This window comes from Hypanus sabinus, chromosome 22, assembly GCF_030144855.1.
Source record: "Hypanus sabinus isolate sHypSab1 chromosome 22, sHypSab1.hap1, whole genome shotgun sequence".
In the NCBI taxonomy this organism is placed as follows: domain Eukaryota; kingdom Metazoa; phylum Chordata; class Chondrichthyes; order Myliobatiformes; family Dasyatidae; genus Hypanus; species Hypanus sabinus.
This window is the reverse complement of record NC_082727.1, coordinates 58,125,088-58,150,791: the sequence shown is the minus strand read 5'-3', so window position 1 is coordinate 58,150,791 and position 25,704 is coordinate 58,125,088. Positions and strand designations below refer to the sequence as shown.

General features: G+C 39.9%; 1 protein-coding gene across 1 annotated transcript in view; it reads right to left on the bottom strand.

Moving 5' to 3' along the window:
* The window catches only part of acsl5 (acyl-CoA synthetase long chain family member 5), a 52,130-nt gene extending 26,776 nt beyond the window's left edge, over positions 1-25,354 (bottom strand). Inside the window, exons 1-8 of the mRNA XM_059947835.1 lie at positions 25,196-25,354; positions 13,682-13,831; positions 10,586-10,700; positions 10,433-10,497; positions 8,168-8,269; positions 6,572-6,671; positions 2,317-2,495; positions 1,986-2,018 (exon numbers count right to left, since the gene is read on the bottom strand). Coding sequence (XP_059803818.1) covers positions 1,986-2,018; positions 2,317-2,495; positions 6,572-6,671; positions 8,168-8,269; positions 10,433-10,497; positions 10,586-10,700; positions 13,682-13,804 — 717 coding nt within the window. The 5' untranslated portion in view covers positions 13,805-13,831; positions 25,196-25,354. The remainder of the gene's footprint in view (positions 1-1,985; positions 2,019-2,316; positions 2,496-6,571; positions 6,672-8,167; positions 8,270-10,432; positions 10,498-10,585; positions 10,701-13,681; positions 13,832-25,195) is intronic.
* Between the last annotated feature and the right edge of the window lie 350 nt (positions 25,355-25,704).

Genomic DNA, 25,704 nt, shown 5'->3' with positions numbered 1-25,704 from the left:
GAAATTATTAAAAAATGTTGTTGCTAAACATCTAGATCAACAGGAGTGGTCACCGTCACCTGGGACGTGCCCTCTTCTCATTGCTACAAACAGAGCGAGATATTGGAGCCTGAAAGCAGATTTCTGAATGGACATTGAACCCATGAACACTACCTCTGTATTTTTAATTCTTTTTACACTACTTATTTAATTTCCATTAGATACACACACACACTTACTGTAATTTATGGATTTTAGTAATATGTATTAGACTGCTCTGTTGCGACAAAACAATAAATTCCATGATATACGCCAGTGATTTTAAACCAGATTCTGATTCTAACGTATGGAGTCAATGAATGACAGCAGATACCCTGGATAAGGGAAAATGCACTGTATGTTGATATGAGGAAAGTCTGGCAGGTTTATGCATAAAGGTGTACAAGAAGAACATGAAGATAAAATTAACAAGCAGGTACTAATTCAAAGCAACACACACAAAATGCTGGAGGAACCCAGCAGGTCAGGCAGCATCTATGGAAATGAATAAACAGTCAATGTTTCAGGCCGAGACGCTTCTCCAGGACTGGTCAGGAAGAGGGAAGATGCCAGAACCCTGAAGTGTGGGGAGGTGAAGAAGGACAAGCCAGAAGTTAATAGGTGAAACCAGGTGGGCAGGAGAGTGGACCACAGGAGAAAGGGCAGAAGGAGGGGGCCTGGGGGGAGGTAATAGGCAGGCAAGAGGCAAGAGTGGGGAATAGTAGAAGAGGGGACAGGGGAAACAGTAAAATTTACTGATTAAGATATAAAATAAAATGATAGATATGGGAGGACTTGTTAAGAGTTTCTCAAAACTGCACCTAATTAACATCCCCATGAATGACTAAGACGTCAGAGTTTGGAGTCAAGTCCAAATTTATAGGTAATGATAAGATGGAGACTTTAGTAGGCAACACAAATACAGAATGCAGAAGGAAATTGCAAAATAACAGTTGACACAATAGTAGAACAAACAAAAATGCAGATAACAATTTACCTTATTAAATAAACACTAATTTGAGGAAGATTGTTCAAAGATCAGCAATCACCGTTATTCACCATATATATTTACATGCATTAGGAATTTGCTGTGGCGACATGGAACAAAACAGCATTCAACAGTTATAAGGCCATATGACATTGGAGCAGAAGTAGGCCATTCAGCTCATTGAGTCTGCTCTGCCATTCGATCATGGGTTGATCCAATTCTTCCAGTCATCCCCATTCCCCTCTGCCTTCTCCCCATATCCTTTGATGTCCTGGCTAATCAAGAACCTATCCAACTCTGCCTTAAATGCACCCAATGACTGGGCCTCCACAGTCTCTCATGGCAACAGATTTACCACCCTCTGACTGAAGTAATTTCTCCGCATCTCTATTCTAAATGGACGTCCTTCAATCCTGAAGTTATGCCCTCTTGTCGTAGACTGCCTTAGCATGGGAAAAAACTTTGCCATATCTAATCTGTTCAGGCCACTGTCTTCCACAGTGAAGGTTGATGCAAAATACTTACTTAGTTTGTCCTTCATTTCCTTGACTGGATGAAGTGGATCAGCCCATGATTGAATGGCAGAGCAGACTCGATGGGCCAAATTGCCTACTTCTGCTCCTATATCTTATCTTATGGTCTCCCATTATGACTTCTCTGGTATCATTTTTCAATGGTTCGATATCCACTTTTATCCTCTCTTTTACACTGTATCTGAAGAAACTTTTATTATCCTCTTTAATATCATTGGCTAGCTTACTTGTGTATTCCATTTTTACCTTCTTAATGACTTTTTTAGTTGCCCTTTGTTGGTTTTTAAACACTTCCCAGTCCTCTCCACTCTATCTAGATCTTTCAAATTTTGATGGGCTTCAATGAAATCCCGGATTTCATTTTTCCAATAAAATATGGATGAAAAAGGATTAGGGATTCATGAACAACTGCACTGTTACACAATTAATTTAGCTACAATACTTACAATTGGTTTTCTATGATTTTCCCTTCCGAGATCCTGTGAAGAAAAGCACATCAATAAAATTATGCTTCCATGATGCTGCCCAAGAGAGTCAGAACATTACAGTTAATGAGATACAAGAAAATAAATTGAACTAGAAATTTGCTTAGTTGTCAAATTAATTATATTCCCCAAATTCACACAATGGAACGTGGACACTGCTGACAAGTCTAGCACTTAGCTACCCATCTCAGAAGTTACATACAGAATCGTAATAGTTGTCTCAAACCAAACTTTGTTTCCTACTGAAATGCATTATATTAGCCTCTCTAATTTTTCTATTTTGTAATCCTACCTCAACTTCTTTCAGGGTGAAAACTTTCACATTACATTTGTCTCCACGTTCTTTTAAAGCATCGTCAAATGGATCCATCAGAATTATATTTTCCAAGTGTGACGTACGCTTTGCTTCACAGTTTTCCAGCAAAGTGATTGCTTTGCTCATCTTGTCACAGATCACAGTCGAAATTTCAGCTACAAGGTTAGAATATCAATTTTAACAATAAATCATAAATCCTTACCCATAATCATGTCAAAGAGAATGAATAACCACTGTTTAACACAGGTAAGTCATGCTCTCAAATATTAAATCAAAATGAATAAATATTCAAGTCACCTTTAATCATTAATTTTTATGCCTTAAAAAAAAAGCAGAGAGAGGGGTGTCCTTGTCTCTTCCTTCTACCCCATCAGATTTTACAGATTATCCTTCGTCATCACCAACACACTGCCACCAGCAAACGACCACCCCTCTTCTTCCAGCATGCTGAAGGTGGTGTTCTCTCCATGATCCTCTGATTTTCCTCAGTGGCAAAACAGAGCTCAGTTCTCTGCACTTGGCTGCTTCCAAAATCATACAGCCATACAACCAGGGAAATAGCCGCTCAACTACAGCATTTCATATTTGTCATCAGATACATAGCTATAACTATTATTTCCCCAACACTTAGTCCATAGCTTTCTCTGCCACTACATCTCAAGTGCTCATCTAGATATTTAAAAGTTGTGAATTCTCTGTCTCCATCAACCTCTCACAATGTCCATTCTAGAGTTTAACAACCTGCTGGATGAACCCACAGCTTCCCTATGCAGATACACAATTTTGAAAATCAGCTTTCTTCACTAAGACCCAACATCACAAAAGCAACAAGTCCTACTGAAGGGTCTTGGCCTGAAAAGTTGGCTGTACTCTTTTCCATAGATGCTGCCTGGCCTGCTGAGTTCCTCCAGCATTTTGTGTGTGTTGCTTGGATTTCCAGCATCTGCAGATTTTCTCTTGTTTCTGATTGGAAGACCTCATCCATTTGCTTGCAGTAAGGCAAGAAACAAAAATTCCACTCTAAGACTTATCCAGTGGCACCTAGGGCCTCAGTGGCAGGCAGAGGCACTGGTCATTTCCATGGTAATATAGATGCCTAGTGACCAAGATTGGGGCAGGAAAATACCTAAATGAAAAGGCCTGGCCATTGGACAGAGAAGTCTTTAAAAAAAAACAGGAAAATCAATGCCACTCTCCTCTGCAGCTGACTGGCTTTGTGCCACTATCGAAGATGCTACCCTGTTGGTGATGTAAGGAAATAGAGGCGGTACTGTGGAGTTCAGAGTCCATTTGCATTCATGGACTGAAATATTCCTTCCAAGTGAAGCAGTGATTCTCTTTCTTCTTCCATTACAGTCTGCCACATTCACTTATAATGATGTCTCCAGCTCACTGGAGAAACCAGGCACTGATAGAGGGAGTCCTTTCAGTCTGCAAGGATGGCACGAGCTTCTAATTGCCCATCACTTTAACTCTCCATCTCTCTCTGACTCAGCTTCTTTCACTCTTCTAATATAGCCCAGAGTAACCTCATCTTCCGACTTGGGACATTACAGATTTCCACCCTTAGTGTGTATCAGAAATAGCTGGTTCATGAACCTGTATCATTAATTCTATTTCTTTCTCTGTCCACAATCACTGCCTGAATTCCTCAGCAGTTATAACATTGTGTTTCCACAACCAATGGACTCACTTTCAAGGACTCTTCATCACATGTTCCCAATATTTATTGTTTATTTATTATTATTTCTTTCTTTCTTTTTGAATTTGCAGTTGCTGTCTTGTGCACTCTTGTTGAATGTTCCAGTGTGTGGAGAGGATTCCAACTGGCTGCATCACTGTCTGGTTATGGGGTGGTGGGGCTACTGCACTGGATCAGGGTAAGCTGCAGAGATTTGTAAGCTCAGTCAACTTCATTACGAACACTCGCCTCCATAGTATTCAGGACATCAAGGAGCAAAGCCTCAAAAAGGAAGCATCCATCACTCAGGAATTCATTCTTCTCATCAGGGAGGTACAGGACCCTGAAGACACACACTTCAGAATTCAGGAACAGCTTCTTTCCCTCTGCCTCTGGATTTCTGAGTGGACTTTGAACCCATGAACACTACCTTACCTTTAAATTTCTATTTTTGCACTACGTACATATATGTGTGTGTGTATTATATAAATATAGTGTATCTCAGGGTGACATATATGTACTTTGATAATAAATTTACTTTGAACTTTGATTCAATTTCCAGCTGTTCCTTATTCAAAGTTTTGCTTTCATATTTCCAGAATTCCTTTTCCTTTCCTTTTCACTCCTTCTCCACTTTCACACAGATACTTAACCCCAGAGAGATCACTTGCACTTAACAAATCTTCACCACACTCCCTTAGCAGGCACCATGACCACTTGTATCATTCAGACTCTCCTGGTTTCCCCTGTACCCTAGACAGTCCCTAGAGTCACAGAAAAATACAGCACAGGAACAGGTCGTTCAATCCACCTAGTCTGTGCCAAACCATTTAAACTGCCTACTCTCATGTCCCATGCACCTGTCCAAACTTGTCTTCAACATTGAAATTGAGCTTGCATGCATCACTTATATCATTCAGACTCTCCTACTTTTTACTCTATCACACACAGTCCCTCTGTTCTCTCTCTCTGTCCAAAGCCCTTCTCTATAACTTAAAAACAAGTTTGTTCCTAGCACTTTTCTGTTCTGAAGAAAAATCAAACTATAACGCTGGGTTAATAACGATGTTTTGATGAGATGAAAGTCTCTTTCGGGGCTTTTGCTGTCACTTGTGTGGTGGGGGGGTTGGTGCTTTTGCTGGCACAAGCAGGGGGAGGGGGAGGTTTTGGGGCTTTAATATTCTATCATTTATTCTATGGGTTCTCTTGTTTCATGAATGTCTGTGAAGAGTATGAATTTCAGGTTGTATACTGTATACATTCCCTGATACCCGAATCCTGAAATCTATAATCTTAACTCCTTTCCCCTCCGGTCTTCTCCTATCATTAAGCATTTCCCCCTTGCCCCACTACTTTCAAATCTCTTACTATCTTTCCTTTCAGTTAGTCCTGATGAAGGGTCTCGGCCCGAAACTTTGACAGTGCTTCTCTCTATAGATGCTGCCTGGCCCACTGTGTTCCACCAGCATTTTGTGTGTGTGCGTGTTCCTTTCTTTACAGACGCTTCCTGACCTTTTGTCTGCTTCTACATTTTGTTTTTATTTCAGATTTCCAGCATAGTTATTTAATCATGAACTCAAAGCAATATAGCAAGGCTACAGGACATTCAACCCAACCCATCCACACCAACCATATTGACTACTTTCCCATACTCAGCCCATAAACTTTGATGCTCCTCCCCTCTTCCATGCTTCTTTGCTTTTCAATTTTCTGCTTTAGTTTTGTTGCCAAGAAGAGACACTGGCCATTTACCCATTGATCAAGTCTGCCAAAGTCTTTTCCACTACAATTTGCACATACACACTGATACTATGAACATTGTCATCATAATGGAGTTCAGCCATTTTGTTGTTCAAAGTTCAAAATCAATTTATTATCAAAGTACATATTTCACCATATACAACACTGAGATTAATTTTCTTGTGGGTATTCATGGTAAATACAAGAAACACAACAGAATCAATGAAAGGCAGCACTTAACATGACAAACAACCAACGAGCAACGGACAACAGACTGTGCCAATGCAAAAAATAACATTGAGAACACAAGATGAAAAGTTCTTGGAAGTGAACTGAGCCAGAGTTGTTTTTTGTTGTCCTGACAACTCCCACTAGACCTGTCTTAACCATTGCTTCAATATAACAACATACCTTCGATTGCTACATATTTTAGTCTGGGAAAAGATTGTTGGAGGTAAAAAAAAAAGTACAAGATGGCCAGCCATTATTATTGACGAGGTATAAACACAAACTATGAGTTCACATACAGCAGTGGAAGGATGCAAACTCAGAGGCGTGTCAATGCAATACAAGAGTAACTTGCAGAGATATACAACATAACTAACCCACTGGGCAAATGTCTCTGACCAGGGATTCCCAACCCTTTTTATGCCATGGATCCCTACTATTGACCAAGGGGTCCATGGACCCCAGGGTGGGAACCCCTGCTCTATACAGGGAGTTCATAGCCAATCTTTGACACATTTCTCTTTAGGTTTAATTGAATGAATACAAAAATAAATTGAAGATCTGCTCGTCACTTATACCTACCCTTATTAATAATGTACACAATGGCATCAGGTCCAAGGGTGTCATACAGGGGTATCACTGACATAGAGTAGGTATAGCAAGCCAACTCAGAAATTATCCACTAATGGGAAAAAAAGAAAAGGTCTGTTATTTGAGAACTAAAACAAGTCCTGAAGTCAAATTACCTCAGTTTATAAAATACTGTTCTACAATAGAAATATCAAGAAAATGCAATGCAACAGACACAAAATGCTGGAGAAATTCAGCAAGCCAGTCAGCATCTATGGAAAAAAGTAGTGGCATCTGAGTTCCTCCAGTATTTTGTGTGTGTTGCTCGGATTTCCAGCATCTGCGGATTTTCCCTTGTTTGTGAAGGAAATGCAATGGCTGTGCACTCCTCTTTCAGACCACATACATGTTCTGCTTGAAAGCAATGTAACAGCAACATGCCTACGACCACCACAGGGTTGAGGAGCAACACCTTATATCCAGCCTGATGGCATGAATATCCATTTCTTCTTCTGGTTAAAAAAAATCCCTCCTCCTTCCCTCTTCTATTCCCAACTCTTGCCTCTTCTCACCTGCCTATCACCTTCCACTGGGTCCCCTCCTCCTTCCCTTTCTCCTGTGGTCGGCTCTTCTGTCTCATCAGATTCCTTTCTCTCCAGCCTTTTACCTTTCCTAGCCACCAGGGTTCACCTATCACCTTCCAGCTATCCCCCTTCCTCTCCCACTATCTTTTTGTTCTGGCATCTTCCCGCTTCCTTTTCAGTCCTGATGAAGGCTCTCAACCCAAAACGACAACTGTTTATTCATTTCCAAAGATGCTACCTTCAGCATTTTGTGTGTGTTGCTTTGGATTACCATCAACAGCAGACTTTCTTGTGTTTATAACAGCAATATATATGTGCTGTTCTTAAACATAGACCCAAGTCAAATTAATATGAATGAAAATGATTACTACAGGAAGAAAGCCATATTCTTCAAAAAAGGGCAAGATATGATGAAAATAGAGCTTTGTTACATGGATAAATTCTAATGGTTTAAATGTCTTTTTTAATTTTTTTTTATATTTTTTAATTTTTTAATCTTTTTTTAATATTCTTAAGCTTGTATTTGATCAACCCAAATCAAGTAGGTTAACTCCGAAGAGCCTGCCCATGGAGTCCTAATTAATTATCTGGCTTTATTGTCTAAGTGATGAACTACAGTAGTATTTATAGCAATAGGTTTGAAAGTTTTGGTTTCTTTTTGCAAAAGAAACATATCTTATCTGCTGACTGGTCATTTTGGTATAGGACATTTCAATTCATTTCAGTTAATCAGTTACAGCTAGAAAGAGGACTTTGTCATTATTAGATTAAATTTAGCAAGCTGTTGCAGCAAAATATTGCAGTAAGCTCAAATTTAAGTCCTTTCCTGCTCTTTTTAGACAGCTAAAGTCACCACGGGTCTTGCATGTTTGTGAGACATCTAAAGAGCTTATGGAAGAGATGAGGAAGGAGAAATAGCTGAAATGGTACAACTTGACCAAAATGAAAGACTGATGCTCTGGGTTTGTGAAGCATGGTTATTCATAGTAAAAATATCATGGTTCAATAGGTTAACATCCTTTACCTCAGGTCTGTTCTGAGCAAATATCCCGATATACTGTGTCGGGCATGGACTGCATCCACGATATAAAAGGCCTGATCCAAGATACTCTGCTCGATCGGACACCTACAGATAAACAAGAAGAGATACGAGTCCAGATTTACACAGAACACATGTATTTTTCATCTCTTCCATGCAAGTAACATTGCTAAGTCCCCTGTTCTCTATAATGTCATACTTTTAACTCAATACCCCTAATTCCTGTACGGCTCAAAGTTGACTCCTTCAGCCTCTATCCATCCAAAAATATTGAGCACGATAATGAATGTCATATTTGTTTATAATTTATTGTTGTCAACTGCTAATGGCATCAACTGCTTCCAATATTTGCATTAGATGGGGGGAGAAAGCAAGATTGAAAGATCTAGGCTCAAAAGTATACAGGGAACACTGCCAATTGAGGTCACTTGCAATACAATTTTAAAAAAGGTTTTATCTGGTATAGCCTCTGGATTTCGTTAAATGGACGTGAGATGTTTGCATCATCAGGGAATGCGTGGTTGGCAAGCAGAAGAAGCTAATTAGCAGTAAGAGATGAGGAAGGAGAAGATATGGATAAAGAAGTGGATACGATAGGGTCTTTTATGAAACTCTTGGACAAGTATATGGAGCTCAGATGAATAGAGGGTTATGGGTAACGTTAGGTAATTTCTCAGGTAAGGACATGTTTGGCACAGCTTTGTGAGCCGAGGGGCCTCTATTGTGCTATAGGTTTTCTATGTTTCTTTGTTTCTAAGAGGAAAAGCATCATTTGGTCGTCATGCGCCGTGTTGTATGACATGGACAGACATGGTCTTTCCACGGCCATGATTGCTCCTGGCAAATTTTTCTACAGAAGTGGTTTGCCATTGCCTTCTTCTGGGCAGTGTCTTTACAAGACGGGTGACCCCAGCCATTGTCAATACTCTTCAGAGATTGTTTGCCTGGCGTCAGTGGTCGCATAACCAGGACTTGTGATATACACCGGCTGCTCATACGACCATCCACCACCTGCTCCAGTGGCTTCACGTGACCCTGAGCAGGTGCCACACATTGCACAAGGTTGATCTGCAGACTAGCAGAGGGAAGGTGCACCTTACACTTCCTTTGGTAGAGACGCATCTCCGACCTGCCACCCATAATTAAGAACACAGGATGATAGAGAGGGGACAAAAGTGTTTAGATGAAGTGACAGCAGCAGAGTTAGAAGCAACAGACGAGGAACATCAGCTCCATTATGGTCAAAGAGCTCAACAAAGTGAGAAGGATTGGGTTGAGGATAGATGACGCTATCAAGTGTAAGTGCTGAGGACATTTTGGAGAAAGAATGTATGATTGGATGCTGGGATGACAGTTTGCATCTCAATGGCCTTGGTGCTGACGAAATGTTCCTGTCATTTTGCCCCTGCACCTGCTTCCCACCACCCTCAGCCAAAGTGCAGGCATTGGAGCTCTATGGAATTGCAAGTTGCTCTTTACAATGCTTTCTGCAGGAGGGGATTACAGTACCTGCACCTACTTTGGAAATACAGTAATGCTGTTAGCATCAGCAGAATGCTTGCATAGTGACAGGTTCTGCCCAAAAAAAAAACCTGCTGATACTGATTGTTATGCATTGGACATTCAGGTCTTTCTATTGTAGTTGCACTTTGGACACATTTTAATAGTGCTGTTCCACTTCACTTTTCATAAAAAATGTTGATTATAAAACATAAATACAAAATATCAAAATTATCCAAGAGTCTTGAAGCAGTAGTTTTGGGTTGAATTGTTACCTAGATCTGTTTTACACCTGTTCATTGCCCAATGAACAATTCCTAGTTCAGGATGTGAACATGTTGGAACTTAAGATGAGAGTTATGTTATGCCTTCCTATAATTTCATAATTTTCCAAAAAAAAAGTTCCTTATCATTGCCAATTTTTATATAAACTCTTGACTAACAGTTCAGTCAATTGCACCTCATGCAAAAGGAAGCTGTGGTCCAAAGTTCAATTGCATATGTTTACAATTCACAGGGTGAATCAAATCTCTGGGGAGCTAAGGTGTATTTAAATGGGGTGGAGTGTGGAGTTGAGGGATGACAGCTCATAATTGCTTCACCCACCAGATACAAAAAATACACTAATTATTACTTTTCTCGTCTCTGAATCAAGATCCAGTTCCAAGATATTGCAAATTGTGTTTTCCCATTCTGCAGGCTTGGGCCTCTGTACTAGTTCCAGGATTTTATTATGAACTCAACACCTACCTGCTTGTAAGAAAGCCACTGATAAGGCTGCTTAAGTTTGCGGTAACCCAGACAAGGTCCGTCACCTGACAGGAGAGAAACACTTAGTATTGTTGAATAGTGAAAAGGTTTTAAAAGCAGATTCCATTTGGAATTTTCCATGTATTTCAATACCTGATACATGTATGCCTCTTTGGAAAGCCTCATAGAGTGTTCTGACATCATCATAATAGTAAGATATCACTTCATCGTTTTTCAACGTTGCATTTCTCCTGGCATCTTTGCTATTCTGTAAATGAAAAGTAGTAAAATGAACTCTTCTATGAAATTGAAGATACTAAAATTCAGACTGATGAAATGTATATTAGCAAAGTGGATACATGTTCAATGCAGCTACCAAGAAGGCATGACAGTAGCAATATTTCATTAGGACTTTGAGGAGATATTGTTATGTCAGCAAAGACAGTAGCAAATTTTTTTTTTAAAAGATGAACCATGGAGAACATTCTGACTGGCTACATCACTGTCTGGTGGGGGGGTGGGGGTGCACCTCTGCACAGGATCGAAATAAGCTGCTGAGATGCAGACTTAGTCAGCTCCATCGTGGTTACTAGCCTTCGTAGTTTCCAGGATATATTCAAGGAATGATGCCTCAAGATTCCCATCACCCAGGTCATGCTTTGTTCTCTCTGCTACCGTCAGGAGCCTGAAGGCACATACTCAATGATTCAGGAACAACTTCTTCCCTTCTGCCATCCAATTTCTGAATGGACATTGAACCCATGAACATTACCTTACTACTATTTTGATCTACTTATTTAACTTAACTATTTAATATATATTTACTGCAGTTCATGTTTTTTCTATTAATATGTATTGCATTGTACTGTTGCCTCAAAGACGACAGATTTTGCAACATACGCCAGTGATACTAATACCACACATTCCTCCCACTGCACGTTCTTACTGTCTAGATCTTGAAAGCTTTATGGGTAACAGAAAGATTAATTACTTTTTCCCTTGCGAGTTATAACTTTTTAAGCATACCTAAGAATTCAGAAAACCTTTTAGTAAGCTGAAGCAGCCCAAAGTAATTTAAACCCTTCAGTCCAGTGGAGACAGCACTAGACTCGCAATCTTAACTTGACTAGAATGAATCTACACTGATGGCCATAAGACACCATTTCACTCCACTCCTCCACTTTTGCAACCCTCCTTTCTCGCTTTACTCCTCTTGCCCCTCCCTTACCCTAATCCTTACTCTGACACATACTCACTGAATAAATAAAGTCACCATAATAAAATATTTAAAGGCCAAAATTTTATTAGACTCCATAATACATAAATTCATCATAAAATGCATAATGAATCATATTAATGCAGACTGAGTTCATAGTGCATAATGACGCAGCTGACATGGGTTGGGTAAGAGACACAAGAACTGACCACAAGAAATATTCATACAGTGCATGAAAAGCATTTAGCCCCCCACAACTATTTTCACATTGTATTGTCTAAGTTTCTAAACTTAAGATACATTAAAGTGGGATTTTTGAGCTAATTTACAAAACTTTGTGCATCATTTCAAATCCAAAGAAAAATTCCCAAACCTGTCAACAATTTACCAAAGATTAAAAACCAAAATTATGAGGCTGAAGAAGTATTCATCCCTTATGTAATTCCTATGCTAACTTCCCTCAGGTGCAAAACATAGTATTACCTTACCAACCCACCCAATTTGTTGATGTAGAAAATTGGAGGATCACCTGCCTTCAATGAATTCATAAGAATAAATACCCACTCTCTCTGTGTGGTAGATTTTCAACAGACCAAACCAAAATGAAGACAGAAGAACTTCCAAGCCAAATTAGGGAAAGAGTAGAGAAGCAAAAATCTGGGGAAGGGTACAAGAGCATCTCAAAAGCACTGAACATGCTCAGTGCAGTTCATCACGAAGAAATGGAAGGTGAAACCTCAACCACACTGCCTAGGTCAGGCCGCCATCCCACACTTAGTGACTAAGGAAGAATGGCACTTGTAGGAGAGGCTACTATGACACCAACAATCATTCTGAGTAAGATGCAGGTGTCAGCGGCTGCAACTGGAGATGAAATTCATGGCCCCACAATCTCCAAGGCCTTGCACTAAAAAAGGTATTTATTGAAGAGTGACAAGAAAGAAGCCTTAGCTAAAAAAAGGAATATCCTTGGCTGTAAAGACTTTGCATAGTGTCACTTAGAAGATACCATAAAGATGTGGAAGAAGGTCTTGTGGTCAGTAGAGACCAAAGTGGAACAGTTTGGCCTCAATATTAAGCGGTGCATGTAGCATAAATCCACATCAACCAGGCACCACCATCCTACAGTAAAGTGTGATGGAGTTAGCTTCATGTTATAGGAATGCTTTTCAACAGCAGGGACTGGAAATCTAGTCAGGATTGATGGAAAGATGAATGTTGCTAAATACAGGGGAATCCTGGATAAAACCTGCTCTCCTCTGCCAGAAAGCTTAAACTGGGGATGAAGTTCATCTTTCAGCAGGACAATGTACCAAAGCACGCTGTCAGAGCAACCATGGAGTGGCTTCAATTGAAGAACATTAATGTCCTTGAGAGGCCCCATCAGAGTCCTGAATTTAACCCGATCGAACAGCTCTAGCAGGAACTAAAGATTGCTGTCCCCACTATTCCCCAACTAACCTGGCACAGCTGGAGAAATTTAGCAAATCTCGCTCCATCATGTTGTGCAAAGTTAACAGACTTATCCAAAAGACTACTGGCTGTAATAGCTGGGAGAGGTGGTTCAATTAAGTACTCAGCAAAAAGGGATGGATTCTTTGAAGTGCTGACATTTCAGTTTTGAATTTTTGGTTTTTCATGCTTTACAGTTATACCTGTGTTTTGGACTCTACTATAAAAAGAACACGTGATTCACAGATAAAAATTCTCAGTTAAGTTGATCAACATTACTGTTTGTAATACTCAATTGTGTGAACAAAGGGTTGGGGATGAGTGCATGTTACTCTGCATGGTTGATAATTTTTGGTCAGGAGCACTTAATACGCTCAGAAAAAAAACATTACAGAAATAGTCAGAAGTGGTTTAAGAGAAGTAATTGTGATCGATTATTGGTTCTCCTTTATAAAAGGAAATTCTTGTTCATAAATCTAACACAAATTTCACACAGATTAAAAGTTATGAATAAAAGTACTTTCTTAAATACATTTTATCTACTCGTGTCATCTCTGTCAAGAAAATTTAGTTCAACTCACCTTGACCTGTACAGATTGCCTGGAAAGATCATATGACAATTTGACAGGCTTTTCTTCGTGCCACAACCAGTAAAGGATTGCACCGATCAAGATCAGAACTGACACAGGGATCAGGAGACTCATTGTTTAAATTCTGCAGCAAAGATGTGGCTGTAATATTAATATAAAAATAGTTATCAAACAGTTTGCAATACTCACTATCTCAACTTATTTACCTGTCTTAATTGCTTATAACAAATAGATTCACATTTTGTTTACACACAGAGTGAGAATTGAAAACTTCATATTGTTGTGTGAAGCAGGTTAGATGATTTGTAAATGTTGCAGAAGGATTTTGATTAAGAGATCAGTAAACTGCACCACAAACTTCAAAAAGCCATCAAACAACAGAAACACCTTCTAGTATATTTGAATACCCCAACTTCCAACTCGGCAATCGATGATCGTTGGTATATTGTGTACTCTAACAACTGACAACCAGCTGTCATGACACCACATTAATATCCAATGTTTCTCTGAAGTTTAGCTAAGATAGTAGCATATCTTCCTTCAAATATCTCATTTCATAAGGGTTTAGACCATAAGACCATGAGAGATGGGAACTGGATTGGGCCATTTTGCCTTTTGAGACTGCTCTCCAATTTCATCATGGCCGATCTATTTTCTATCTCAGCCTTAATCTCCTGCCTTCTCCTCATATCCCTTCATGCCCTGAATAAACAAGAATCAATCAACCTCTGCCTTAAATATACATTAAGACTTCAGCTCCAAGCTGCCTGTGGCAACAAATTCCTCAAATTTACCACATTCTGGATAAAGAAATTTCTCTTCATCTCCATTCTAAATGGATGTCCCTCTATTCCAAGGCCATGTCCTTTGTTCAACATTCCTGACATAGGAACCAACCTCTCCACATCCTCTTTATTAAGGTCTTTCAACATTCAAAAGGTTTCAATGAGGTCGCCCTAGGTTTCTGTTAGAATATTTATCTTTGTTATCTTCATTAATTTCCTGTAGCAGTTAACTGCAATAGAGTCATAGACAAGTACAGCACAGAAACAGGCCCTTTGGCCCATCTAGACTGTGCCAAACCACTTAAACTGCTTAGTCCTATCGACCTGAATCTTGCGGAGAAACCTTTCCCCTCAATGACCATAGTTTCTCTGAAATGTTCACTCGCTTGTGAGTAGAGTGAGACAAGGAAGTACTAGCTGAAACAAGTACTAGGGTGGCCTCAGAAGGCTGTTGATCAACCAGAATGATAAGCATATTGATTGCACTCTAAGGAAGAGAGATGGGGCTAAACTAACGTGAGGCTACAGAAGGCAAAATAAAACATTATTATGATCTTCAGTGATTCCACTGAGAAGGGTAATGACCTCACTCATCTTTACTTGTGACATAAATGATTCTCACTGGCGCCATGGTAGTGTAGCAGTTAGCGTAATGTTAATGCAACTCGGGGCGTCAGAGTTCACAGTTCAATTCCAACATCTTCTGTAAGGGGTCTGTCGTTCTCCCCATGGAATGTGTGGGTTTTCTCCAGGTACTCTGGTTTCTGCTCACAGTCCCAAGTTAGTCAGTTAATTGATCATTGCAAATTGTCCCGCGATTGGGCCAAGCTTAAACTGTGGGTTGCCGGATGACGCGGCTCAGGGGGCTGGAAGGGCCTCTCCTGCTCTGTATCAGTTGGAATAAAATAACCACTTTTTCCAACCAAGAACGCAAAGCATTTTATGCTGCAGTTAGGGCATCTTAAACCGAACAGAGGACAAACAAATCTAGAAGTTCATCATCTTCATGAGAAAATAACTGTAAACCATTTGTAATTTTTTAATAATGGTGTCTTTAAAATTAATAAATTCAATTATTAAAATATCCACTTATCAAAGATACTTGTATTTATTATAAACTTTGTCTGAATTATAGTTCTCATTGGTTTGCAATGCCTCCTCACTGATCCATTGCCTCATTGCTCCCTCCTTCGTTTATGCCACTGCCCCTTGCGGCTACAATTTGCATCATCTACTGACTCTCCTTTGTGCTCTGCTGCCCCTTGCCAGACCTGTACCCACCTGCACTGTACCCTGTGACATTGGAACTCTGCAGCACTGCACTCATTTCATACCGACTGACCCATGTTTTCTCAGCATGATGCTGAACTTGGGCCTAGGGGATTAGACAGGCCAAGTCAGCCTCTCACTATCCTGTCCATGACTACCACAGGTCCGGGTCTGCAGTCCCAGGTGAGCCCCAAGAGGAAGGACCTGGGAGTGGAGTCATTCGAGGGCATTGCTACAGACTGGATGCACCCATCCTGCAGTAAGATCATGGTTGTTGCTCTACAGGACTAAGCTCACACTAAAAAACATGGGCACAGCATTTTGGGCCAAACACCAGCACAGGCATTGAGGGATGGATAGTCTGCTTCTGCAGTCTAAATGAGCTCTGTGTAATATTAATGAGATTCATGTATATAATGAATAATCTTAAATTTGATCTTGTGATTTTAAGATATTTCCAGATACCTTAAAGCACCACGATTATATATTTCCAAGTATTAAGTGACTTAATTTGTGTCACATCAAAATGGCCACCAGAGGGAGTCAGAGATGACAAGACCAACCCCTTCCTGCTCACCTGCCTATTAGGCTAAATATTAGTGCATTGTTATCACCTGTGCCTTGTTTGTAGCCCTATTTTTGTTCATTGTCCCTATTTCTTTCCTCAGTCTTGGAGTCATTTTGTGTAAGTGCTATTGTAGGAAGCTCCAGTTTAATGTTTTTTTTGGACTTTGACTGAACCGGTACCTTACCTGCTAAGGAATCTAGTTGGACAACCCAAAAAGTTTCGTTGGATTTTTTTTCCTCTAATTTTGTGTGACTTACCTTTGTAACTGGGTTCTCTACTATTCAGTGTGATGAAAGTTAAAACTGAGAAAGTAAAGTCTGATTTAGCAGTACTTCAGTGGAGTGAAAGAAATTACAGTGGTGTGACAGAGGAGGTATCCAAAGTAAATTGGAAGATGCTGACAGGGATGTCAGTGGATCAGCAATGGCGCGAGTTTCTGGGAAAGGTACAAGATGGGTATTCTGAAAACAAATAAATACTCATGGCAAAGTAGAACAACTGTGGCTGACAAGGGAAGTCAAAGCTAACGAAAAGCAAAAGGGGGCATACAACAAAGCAAAAATTAATGGGAAGATAGGGGATTGGAAAACTTTTAAAAGTGTACAGAAAGCAACTAAAAGTCTTTAGGAGGAAAAAGAAATATGAAAGCAAGCTAGCAAAGAATATCAAAGGATAGAAAAAGCTTTTTCAAGTATGCAAAAAGAAATGAGAGATGAGAGTTGATATAGGACCCTTAGAAAATGAGGCTGGAGGAACAATAATGGGGGACAAGAAGATGGCAGATGAACTAAATGAGTATTTTGTGTCAGTGTGCCAGATGTTGAAGGGTGTGGGGGAAGAGAAGCAAGTACAGATATTATTACAAGAGAGAAGGTGCTCAAAAAGCTGAAAGACCTAAGGGTACATAAATCACCTGAACCAGATGAACTACTCCCTAGCATTCTGAAAGAAGTAGTGATAGATATTGTGGAGGCATCAGTAATGTTTTTCAAAGAATCATTGGACTTTGGCATGGTTTGGGAGGACTGGAGAATTGAGAATGTCACTCCACTCTTAATGAAAGTAAATTATAGACTGGTTAGCCTGACTCCAGTGGTTGGGAAGATGCTGTAGTCGATTGTTAAGGATGAGGTTATAGAGTACTTGGTGACATAGGACAAGATAGAACAAAGTTAGCATGGTTTCCTTCAGGGAAAATCCTGCCTGATGAACCTGTTGAAATTCTTTGAGGAGATTACAAGTAGGTTAGACAAAGGGATGTTGTATATCGGGACTTTCAGAAGGTCTTTGACCAAATGCCACACATGAGGCTGCTTACCAAGTTAAGAGCTTATGGTATTACAGGAAAGTTACTAGCATGGTTAGAGAATTGGCTGATTGGTAGGAGGCAGTGAGTGGAAATAAAAGGCTCCTTTTCTGATTGGCTGCCAGTGACTAGTAGTCACTGCAGGGGTCGGTGTTAGGACCACTTCTTTTTATGCTGTATATAGAATAGACGGCTTTGCTGCCAAGCTTGCAGATGATATGAAGATTTGTAGAGTGACAGATAGTGTTGAGGAAATGGGAAGGTTGCAGAAGGACTTGGACAGATTAGTAGAATGGGCAAGAATGTGGCAAATTAAATACAATGTTGGAAAATACGCGGTCATGTACTTGGGTAGATGAAAATAAATATGCGGACTATTTTCTAAATGAAGAGAAAATCCAAAAGTATGAGACGCAAAGGGTCATGGGACTCCTTGTGCAGAACACCCTAAAGGTTAACTTGCAGTTTGAGTCCGTGATGAGGAAGCAAATGCAATGATGGCATTCATTTCAAGAGGTTTAGCAGAATAGAGCAGGGATGTGATACTGAGGTAAGGCACTGGTGAGGCCTCACCTTGAGAATTGCATAGGTTTGGGCTCCTTATCCAAGAAAGGATGTGCTGGCATTGCAGGGGGTTCAGAGGAGGTTCACAAGGATGATTCTGGGAATGAAAGGGTTACCATATGAAGAATGTTTGATGACTCTGGGCCTGGCCTGCACTCACTGGAATTTAGAAGGATTTGTGGGTGGGGGTGGACCTCATTGAAACCTTTCAAATGTTGAAAGGTCTAGACAGTCAATGTGGAAAGGACTTTCCCATGGTGGGAGAGTCTAGGACAAGAGGGTACAGCCTCAAGATAGAGGGACATCCATTTAAAACTTCTTTAGCCAAAAGGTGAAGAACTAGTGGAATGTGTTACACAGGCAGCTGTGGAAGCCAGGTCATTGGGTGTATTTAAGGTGGAGATTGCTAGGCTCTTGTTTGGCATTGCATCAAAGATTATGGGGAGTAGGGAAAAAGGATCAGTCATGATTGAATATTGGAGCAGACTCAAAGGGCCAAATGGCTTAATTCTGCTCCTAGCAACACACACAAGATGCCAGGCAGCATCTGTGGGGGAAAAAAAAGCACACTTGGCGTTTCAGGCCGAGACCCTTCCACTCAAACAAGAGAAAACGTGCAGATGCTGGAAATCCAAGCAACACACAAAATGCTGAAGGAACTTGGCAGGCCAGGCAGTATCTATGGGGTGGAAAAAATACAGTCGATGTTGTTCGCATTTCCAGCATCTGCAGATTTTCTCTTGTTTAAGATTCTGCTCCTATATGTTGTGCTCCAAGTTACCTAGTCAGCTGTGGCAACTGAAAATATGGTATTACAAATGTAGCCTGTAACCTAGTTTATGGTTCAAGGAGTTGATATTAGGATATGGGATGGTAAGAGATACGGTAAATACTTGCTCAAGCACACTTGCACAATAGCTATTTATCACAAAATGATGCTTATGATTAAAGCTATATGATTGTTATTTATCTCCAGGATACAATTTAACTATTTTATTGACAAATTATGAAGCAATCTGTTTTGTATGCAAGTTAACAATACATTGCAGCTTCAAGACGAGCTTGTTTAATAAGGTGGGGTTTGCTAAATAACATCCTTAAATTTCCACTGATTTATTCCATCAGAAATGCAAACTAACCTCTAATGAACAAATTATTCCTGGTTTGCTATAAGATTTTCACGTGGAATATGATGCATCTCCTCACAACAAACTGTCCTTTTGCAATGTTACTGAATATTCATTTTGTGACAGATGTACTTTGGGGAGCATTATTTGTACTTCGGGCTGCAGTCAGTCGGGGGTTGGGGGGGTGGGTGGTTGGCTGGCTACAGCACAAGATCGGAACACGATGGGTATCAGAATGACTAAAGACTAATTAAACCACTCCTGATTATTTTTTTTTTCCTTTTAAGTCATTTATGTTAATACATCCAGAGGAATATATCCCAAGTTAGGTCACATCAAGTTGTGTTCAATAATAAGTTAGTTCAGAAATTCAGACTGGCTGTATCACCGTCTGTGGGTGGGGGGGGCTACTGTGCAGGATCCAAATAAGCTGCAGAGATTTGTAAACTTAGTCTGCTCCATCATGGACATTAGCTCTGTCGTACCCAGGACATCGTCAAAGAGTGATGCCTCAAAGGTGGCATTCTTCATTAAAGACCCCCATCCCCCAGAATGTGCTCTTTCTCATTGCTACTGTCAGGGAGGAGGAACAGGAGCCTAAAGACACACACTCAATAATTCAGGAACTGCTTCTTCCCCTCTGTCATCAGAATGGACATTGAACCCATAAATACTACCTTGCTGCTTTTTTTGCAATACTTATTAAAACTGAATGAAAGTATACAAAAGTTAAATTACAATGTACTGCTGCTGCATAACAACAAATTTGACAACGTATGCTGGTGATATTAAATCGGATTCTAATAATCAAGATGTGGCAAATAGTATCAGAGATCATCTAGTCTTGATAGCTGGTTTAATGAAAAAGAACGTTGAATACCATTAGACTCAAACCTTCAATCTGGTGTAAACAGATCCTTTTTTAATGCAGCTTTAAGAGTTAGTTATTGATCTGGTGTCACCTCCCTGGTAGCAACGAGAGGATGTTCTGGGTGAAGGGGTCCACCCTGGTAGAGTCACTGCTTCTCCACTTCTGCAACCTGGGTTCAATTATACTCTCTGCTGCTGTCTGTGTGGAGTCTCCATGTCCTTCCTGTGACTGTGTGGGTTTCCTCCAAGTGCTCTGATTAACCTACCAGCAAGAAAATCAATTTCTCCTTGCGGTTTAAAAAAAAGTTCCCTCCCCCTCCCCTCATCTATTCCTCTCTCTGGCTTCTTACCTTTTCTCACCATCATTCTGCTCTCCTCTATCAGATTCCTTCTTCTCCAGTCCTCTACCTTTCCAAACCATCTGACTTCACCTGTCACTGAGCTACCCTGCTTCCACTCACCTACCTTTTCGTTTGGACAACTTCCCCTTTCCTTTCCAGTCCTGAAGAAGAATCTCAGCCCTTATCAACTGCCCATTCATTTCCATAGATGCTGCCTGACCTGCTGCATTTTGAAAGTGTTGCTCTGGACTCATCAGGCCAAAGGCTTTGAGGGTTGATAGGTCAATTAGTTTTTTGTAAATTTCCATTTTTGTGTCAGTGAGTTGGTACAATCTGGGTGAAGTTGGAGTTTGTTTGGAGGAGATTTGTTCCATCACCAAAGACTCTTGCAAATTTCCCAGAGCGGTCCAACTTGTTGGATCACCATCTGATATGGAATGGCCACTGCACAGGGTCAGAAAAAGCCACAGAAGGTTTCAGACTCAGCCAGAGCTATCATGGGCACCAGCCTCCCCTGATTTGAGGGCATCTTCAAGGAGTGATGCTTCAAAAAGGCAGCACCTATCATTAAGGATCCCCATCACCCAGAACATGCTCACTTCTCAATGTTACCATTAGGGAGAAAGTACAGGAGCCTGAAATGTATCATATTTATGTATGGCACAGTGCTGCTGCAGAACAAATTTCATGACATGCTGCATGTCAATGATATTACTGGAACAACAGGTCCACAGCAGATTGCATGGCTTTGGCTCTCCACTCAACCATGGAATATCTGGACAGCAAAGATGCATACAGCAGGATGCTCTTTATCAACTGCAGCTCAGCATCCAATACCATCAGCCCCTCAAAACTAATTAACAAGCTTCAAGACCTGGGCCTCAATGCTTCCTTGTGCAATTGGATCCTGGATTTCCTCACTTGCAGACCCCTGTCAGTTTGATAGGCAATATCTCTTCCACAATCTCCATCAGCCCTGTTGCACCACTTATGGCTATGTGGCTAAGCACAGCTCCAATGCCATGTTCAAGTTTGCGGTTGTGGGCCAGATCAAAGGTGGTGATGAATCAGCATATGGGATGGAGATTGGTGTGGTATTTCATTGATTCCGTTATGGATTTTATTTATTGAGTATGCCTGCATGAAAATAAATCTCAGGGATGTACAAGGTGACACATATGTACTTCGATAAGAAATTTACTTCTGATACTGAAATGTGCGGAGAATAAAGTGGGGTTGGTCAGTGACTCAGTGGGCTTAACCCAAGACATCAATTTCATGAACTGGAGTAATGCTGAAGGAATTCATATCAGCTCTCTGCAGGAAATTACCCACAATAGTGAGGGAAAGTTTAAAAGAACAAATAAAGTAACCTACAAAACAACGTCAAATAGCTTTGTCACAATTTGTGTCCATTTAATTGGCATTCAGCCATACACAAATACAGCCAAACAGAACAGTTTACTCCAGGGCCAAGGTGCAAAACACAATACAGCATCATACTCAACTCAAGGCACATACAAGCACATGTATGATATCAGTAAAGTCCAGTTGCACAAAAAATGTCCAAGCCTCTGTGTCCATGAATGTTGCAGCAGGTTTGCAGTCAAGCACAATAGTTTTATAAAATTTATATTTAATGAAAGAGTTGGCTTTTTAAAATAAAAAAAATTTGTAAATAACAGGAGACGGTGGCTGAAATACCTGTCCTGCAGTTTACATTGATTAAGTTTACCCATTAGGGAAATGCAGCATGATCTTTAGTTTGTTCTGGAAAATCAGGTTTTTGTGATTGTTGTTATTACTGGTAGAGACCCTGAGTTGGAGGATGTTACACAGTATGGAAGCAGAATCTTTACAACCCCTCATCCAGTCAACTACCCACTAATACACTAATCCTACACAAAGTCATTTAACCTCCCTGCATTCCTATCAGCTCTCCTCAGGGTTTGCCAATCACCTACACAACAGGGGCAAGTATATTACTGTTAAATATGTACTCAGAGTGCACCCATCATTAAAGACCCTCACCAATCAGGACGTGTCTTCCTCTCATTACTAACATCAATGAGGAGGTACTGGAGCCTGAAGATACACACTCTAAAGATTCAAAGTACGTTTGTTATCATAGTATGTATTCAGATACAGCCCTGAGATTTGTCTTCCCACCGACAGCCACAACACAAAGAAACACCATGGAACATTTTAGGAACAACTTCTTTCCCTCTACCATTAGATTTCTGAATGGTCCATGAATACTACCTCACTATTTTGGGTTTTTTTGCACTACTTTTTATATGTTTTGTTACTTATAGTAATATTGTTTTAAGTATTGCACTGTATTGCTGCTACAAAACTATTTCATGACATGAGTCACTGATAATAAACCCGATTCTGACTCAGTCTAATGCAATCTTCTCTCAGAGAAATGGAAGTTTTGCCCATATGACAGACATCAACTTGATACATTTGGATTCCTGGGATGCACAATTGTACCACAGATACAGTTCACTGAGAATTGCCTCCCACAATAGAATGATCATATAAGAGATGCCATTAATTAGTTACAAACATTAGAAAATCTACAGATGCTGGAAATCCAAAGCAACACACACACACACACACACACAAAATGCTGGAGGATCTCAGCAGGCTAGGCAGCATCTATGGAAAAGAGTAAACAGTTGACGTTTCAGGTCGAGACCCTTCTTTAGGAGGGTCCTGCAGGAGTCCTGAAGAAGGGTCTCAGACTGAAATGTTGACTGTCAACTCTTTTCCATAGATACTGCCAGAATGCCGAGTTCCTCCAGTATTTTGTGTGTGTTGCTATTAGTTAACCCTTCATGTGCAGTCTTGCTAGTTAGAAGCAAGGTCTATATTCTAATTGACTAACACATTCACTATCAGGAAAAGCATCCAATAGTACTTCTGAAAAGTTTGAAAGAACTAGCAATAATAGCAAACAAAAAGGACATTCAACAAATTAAATCTAGGTCCAAATAAATCAAAACTTTTATTTCGGCTATTAGGTTTATGATTGAGTAACCTTTAGCTTGTAATAGCAATTACAAGCAATTGCTATTATTCAAAGGATAATCAGTCATCTGTTTGTTATTGTGGAGATTACCAGACATGGTACATCAACGTTCACATTTCACAAGGTACAAAGCTTGCAGGGCAGAATCCTGATGTTCTGCTGACAAGAAATTGAATTGATTTTATTGGTGCTGCAATATGTACAAAAGTCTGCAGTCACATAGAAATCTGCTACATTCATTTCAAAATTAAAAATATAGATACCTTCATGCTGAATATAGGAGCTTTCAAACTTATTCTAACCTAACTAATATAGGCTGAAGAAATTTTATCTAATGAGAATTTTTTTCTGCTAAGTCTGATTATTGCCATAAACAGTAAACAAGAAAATTAAAAATCCAATGTTAAGGAAAAATAAGGCTATAAAATTTTAAAAATGCAATATTCACCAAGAATGAAGAACAATAGAAATTAAATATTTATTTGTTGAAAGTGAGAGTGTATGTGCCAGTGTCGATACTGGACAGTATCTAAATTATTTTGAAAAATTACTTTGGCAAAGAAAAACATCAAAGCAAAAGAGTCTGATGAAGGGTCTTGGCTCAAAGTGGTGACTGTTTATTCCTTTCCATAGACGCTGCCTGACCTGCTGAGTTCCTCCAACATTTAGTGTGTTACTCTGGATTTCCAACATCTGTAGAATCTCCAGAGTTTAATCTGAATTTACTGATTTTTAACTCAAGTCTGTCTCCAGATGCTACAATATTCATTGTTATCAATTATACTTTTTTTAAAAAAAAATTCAGTTCATTTCAACAATCTGCAGGAGGGACTCAGCAGGTTGAGCAGTATCAGGACCCAAATCTCAATGCAGGATTTTGACAAAAAACAGTAACAATCCATTTCCTCACACAGCTGCTGTTCAACTCATTGAGTTTCTCCAGCAAACAGTTTGTTGCTCCAGATTCCAGCATCGGCACTCTCGATTAGTTTTATCGGCTTAGTTTCGATTTGCAATTTGGGTCACAGATCAGTATGTCAATGCAATAGAGTCCAACACTGATAGGTATAGGCTTGTAACCAGGGCATTGATCAGTTTTAATTCTGTACTCACAAAGCAGAGAATTATAAACCACAAATGGGGAAAAGGTATCATTAGCACACTTCCGATTTTGCCATTTAAACGGTACAGCACAGGAACAGCCCATCCAACCTACACCATTCTGCCAAATTAGCTAAAAAGTGAAGCAATACCCTCCAAACACTAATCTCTCCCACCCACACCATGCCTCTCATCATCTTGTAACTCTCTATCAGGTCCCCAGTAGGTTCCAATCTTTAGTAATGTTGTGCATCAGTTTAATTTTATGAACTCAAAATCTTCAGCCAAGGACCTGAAAGTTAGAATTGGATTTTCCTGAACTGAAAGGCTACAGTTAAAGAAACTTTTTCACTCAGCTGAGAAAAAAAAATCCTGTTTAAATGTCAAGTATATTAAATAGAAAGGCAAGAGTAGAAGAAAACTTATTATTTTCACCTTATCACGAGCATAGAACCCAAAATGTCAAAAGCATGGTACTGTTTATACAAGGATAACTATACCATTTTAAATCAACAGAATAAAAGCCATTTTACATACCTGTTAGTTGAGCTGCTAAAAACAGTGGGTTGAAATGGAGTGCTTAAGGCTGAGCCTCCTACCTGCACTGCTGGAACTGTTTTGTGACAGGTCTCCAAGCAGTAGTTTGGGGTTAAGGTTTATATGTATGGACAGACTGCTCACACAGCACTTACTCAAGATCATTCCTTCCATAGTGGAATTTCACTCCTGTGGCATGTGGCCAAAATCTGTTCAAAGAGGCCACTGTGCCTAGGTAATCTTTGAACCTCTGCTGAAACGAGTTCAAAGGTTCAATTTGCTCAAACATTGTTGATTGTTGCAACGATGGCTCAATAAGAGAATGAATCTCAAGTGATTCGGTTCAGCTGGACGATTTGAATTCGGCACAGATCTGAGCTCAATCCAGTGTATAATTGGTGGGTCTCAGAAGGATCAGTGCTCGAGATTTGGCAGTTTAATTCCATATCAATGGTTTAAATGAGTAAAATGTGTGTGCTCTTTCCTTGTTTGCTGATAATTCAAAGCCA